General features: G+C 34.8%; 1 protein-coding gene across 3 annotated transcripts in view; it reads right to left on the bottom strand.

Annotated features, from left to right (window-relative positions):
- LOC125041759 (lysophospholipid acyltransferase 7-like) overlaps nucleotides 1–2,500 on the bottom strand; it is a 17,295-nt gene that overhangs the window by 9,932 nt on the left and 4,863 nt on the right. For all 3 annotated transcript variants that reach the window (XM_047637016.1, XM_047637015.1, XM_047637018.1), the window contains 3 exons: nucleotides 1,659–1,833; nucleotides 1,310–1,464; nucleotides 225–436 (listed from right to left, as the gene is read on the bottom strand). In XM_047637016.1, the coding sequence (XP_047492972.1) occupies nucleotides 225–436; nucleotides 1,310–1,464; nucleotides 1,659–1,833 (542 nt within the window). The remainder of the gene's footprint in view (nucleotides 1–224; nucleotides 437–1,309; nucleotides 1,465–1,658; nucleotides 1,834–2,500) is intronic.

Raw genomic sequence — 2,500 nt, 5'->3', positions numbered from 1 at the left:
ATCAATATATAATTACTTTTTATTGAAAAAGAAAAAGAAAAAGAAGAACCAAGAAACAAGAAACAAGAAGAAAAAGAAGAAAAAGAAAAAGAAGAGTAAGAAGAAGAAACACTGTAACATTGAGACAAAAAAAATCAATTGCTGGTGATCATTTATCAATAATTCAACACCTGCACACGAATAGATAAAATAACTAGGTACATAAACCAAGTATATGCTCTGACCTGGATTCAAGAGACTCATACTTGCTGGGCCCTCGACCTGGCTTTGGTTCTGAGGCGACAGGATATGCCCCGAGGCCTGCCATGATGCAAACACACTCTGAGAGTACAAAGCCAGAATAGATGCGCATCCGGAAGCTGAAGAAGACAGGTGTCATGTACCACACACGGTACATAAAACTGTAGTCCTGGAAGATCTCTTTCCCCTCAGCAAACTGCAAGTACAAATCAGTAAGTGTGGAATAAGTTAATGAGTAACCCCCTATTTCAAAGAGGAAAAAGGTCAGGGGAGAAGCAAAAGCAGAAATATAGGAAGAAGGGGGAGAGAAAATGAGAAAAAATACATTTAGGGAAAGTGTGGGATGGAAGGCTTAAAGAAAAAACATTATGTTCTTCTATTATCAAAACTATGACATTCATTAAGCACATAACATTCAACTGAAATTCATTGCTTCAGCAAACACTAACACTTCATAATACAAAAGTGCCAGATAAATTTCTTAGTGCCACATTAAAAAATAAGAAATACATTCTTGATCTTAATGGTACATATTTATGACACTGCTCTCATCTCATATCAGCATGGTTTACATTCAAGAGAAGTTTAACTACATGCCGCTGGGGAAAATATTGTGCTTATTTTTAATTTTTGGTGAAATGTCTCTGCACATAGATGGCTCTCCTAGTGGTTAGCCACAAAGGAGTCAATTAGTAGACCTTGTGACCTTGCCTAATTTCACCATTCCTTGAATTGGTGGGAAAAACATATTTTTTACTAATGCTATAAATATTGAGGATATTATTTTTATTACAGACATTATAATTACTATAATGTTATAAACATTAGTAACAGCAAAATAAGAGAACGTAAAATATTTTCATAAATCAAGGAAAATGATAGACAGGCGAGACAGGCAGTACTCATAATTGCCTCATTGGTGACTTAGTACAGGTGTAGCCATATATGTGTAAAAACAATTAATAAAGTAAACTCACAGTGGGCATGGCATGAACGTACAAGCCATCCCCATCAGCACTGGGTTAAAACTGTTGGCCAAAAAACGAGTCTTCTCTACTGTCATACATACCGAGAGGGGGAAATAGTGAGAAGTCAAAAGGAAAGCCACAGCATACAACGGAACGACCCATATTCTCTGCAGCATGGACTTAAAACAGTCAACACCACCATCAATTGCTGTTCCCTTCAGCATATCTGAATATACCCGATACTTGTAGTATGGACCTGTTAGAAGAAAATAAGTTGGTTAACATCATTATACCTTAAAAGTTATCTTTTACCATGTTATCTTCTCTTACTATATTTTATGTTTTTGGAATGGACATCAAAGAGCATTCAAGACATTTTCATGTTTTTTACAGCAAATTTCTTTTAAAAAGAAACAGTATGCAACAGGAAGGAAAGACCATATACATTACCTGTCAAAACACCAATATAGTTAAATGCATAATGGAAGACATCCATAGGTGATGGGTCAACCTCTTCATGTTTAAGTTGGATTGCAAGGTTCTTTTTATCTTCTTCACTCTCAGATTTCTTCAACTGTCCACGTTTCTTCCAAGTGTCATGAACCTCAAAGCAAATACCAACTAGCTGCAAAAATATATTAATCATGATCAAGTGCAAACCAGTATAGTGAAGGTCTTGTAATTACATGATTGAAGGAAGCACATCAGCCATGCATTCCGTATATTTAATCCCCTGTGGACAGACTAAAGGTAATGGCACACTATCCACAACATGCATATTTTGGAAAAATGTATCTATTTATCATTTATCAACATCATATGGGCTAGGATAATATGGGCTAGGATTGGTATACATATCAGAAGATTCAGTCACGAGAGGCTATTATGTGTTCGGACTACAGACTTTGATATTAGTGAGCTTTTTCTACAAGTAGCTATTACATTCCTTGAAGGAAGTTTTTTTGAAAGAATATATAATCAAGTGATATACAAAATTTGCTTGGCACTACAAAAAAATGTTGATATGCTCAATAGACACAGCAAGTACCAACCATAGCTCAAATATTCATACAAAGACTGAGCTGGAATATAATCATTTGTAAAATATTTACATAAGAAACCATTTCAAAACTATACTGGGCACAACAAACTAATTACAAGAATTAATGATAAAGCAATATATTTCATGTCTTACTTTCAGTGGTATTAGGTAACCTCAATGGATATTCTGTACAAGGACATGGCTTATAACAGGCAAATAATTATGAAACTCTTAAAATCCCTGTTAAAAA

The sequence above is a fragment of the Penaeus chinensis genome, chromosome 31 (genome assembly GCF_019202785.1).
Source record: "Penaeus chinensis breed Huanghai No. 1 chromosome 31, ASM1920278v2, whole genome shotgun sequence".
NCBI classification, from domain to species: domain Eukaryota; kingdom Metazoa; phylum Arthropoda; class Malacostraca; order Decapoda; family Penaeidae; genus Penaeus; species Penaeus chinensis.
The sequence above is the reverse complement of the archived record's forward strand: the minus strand, read 5'-3'. Positions and strand labels throughout refer to the sequence as shown.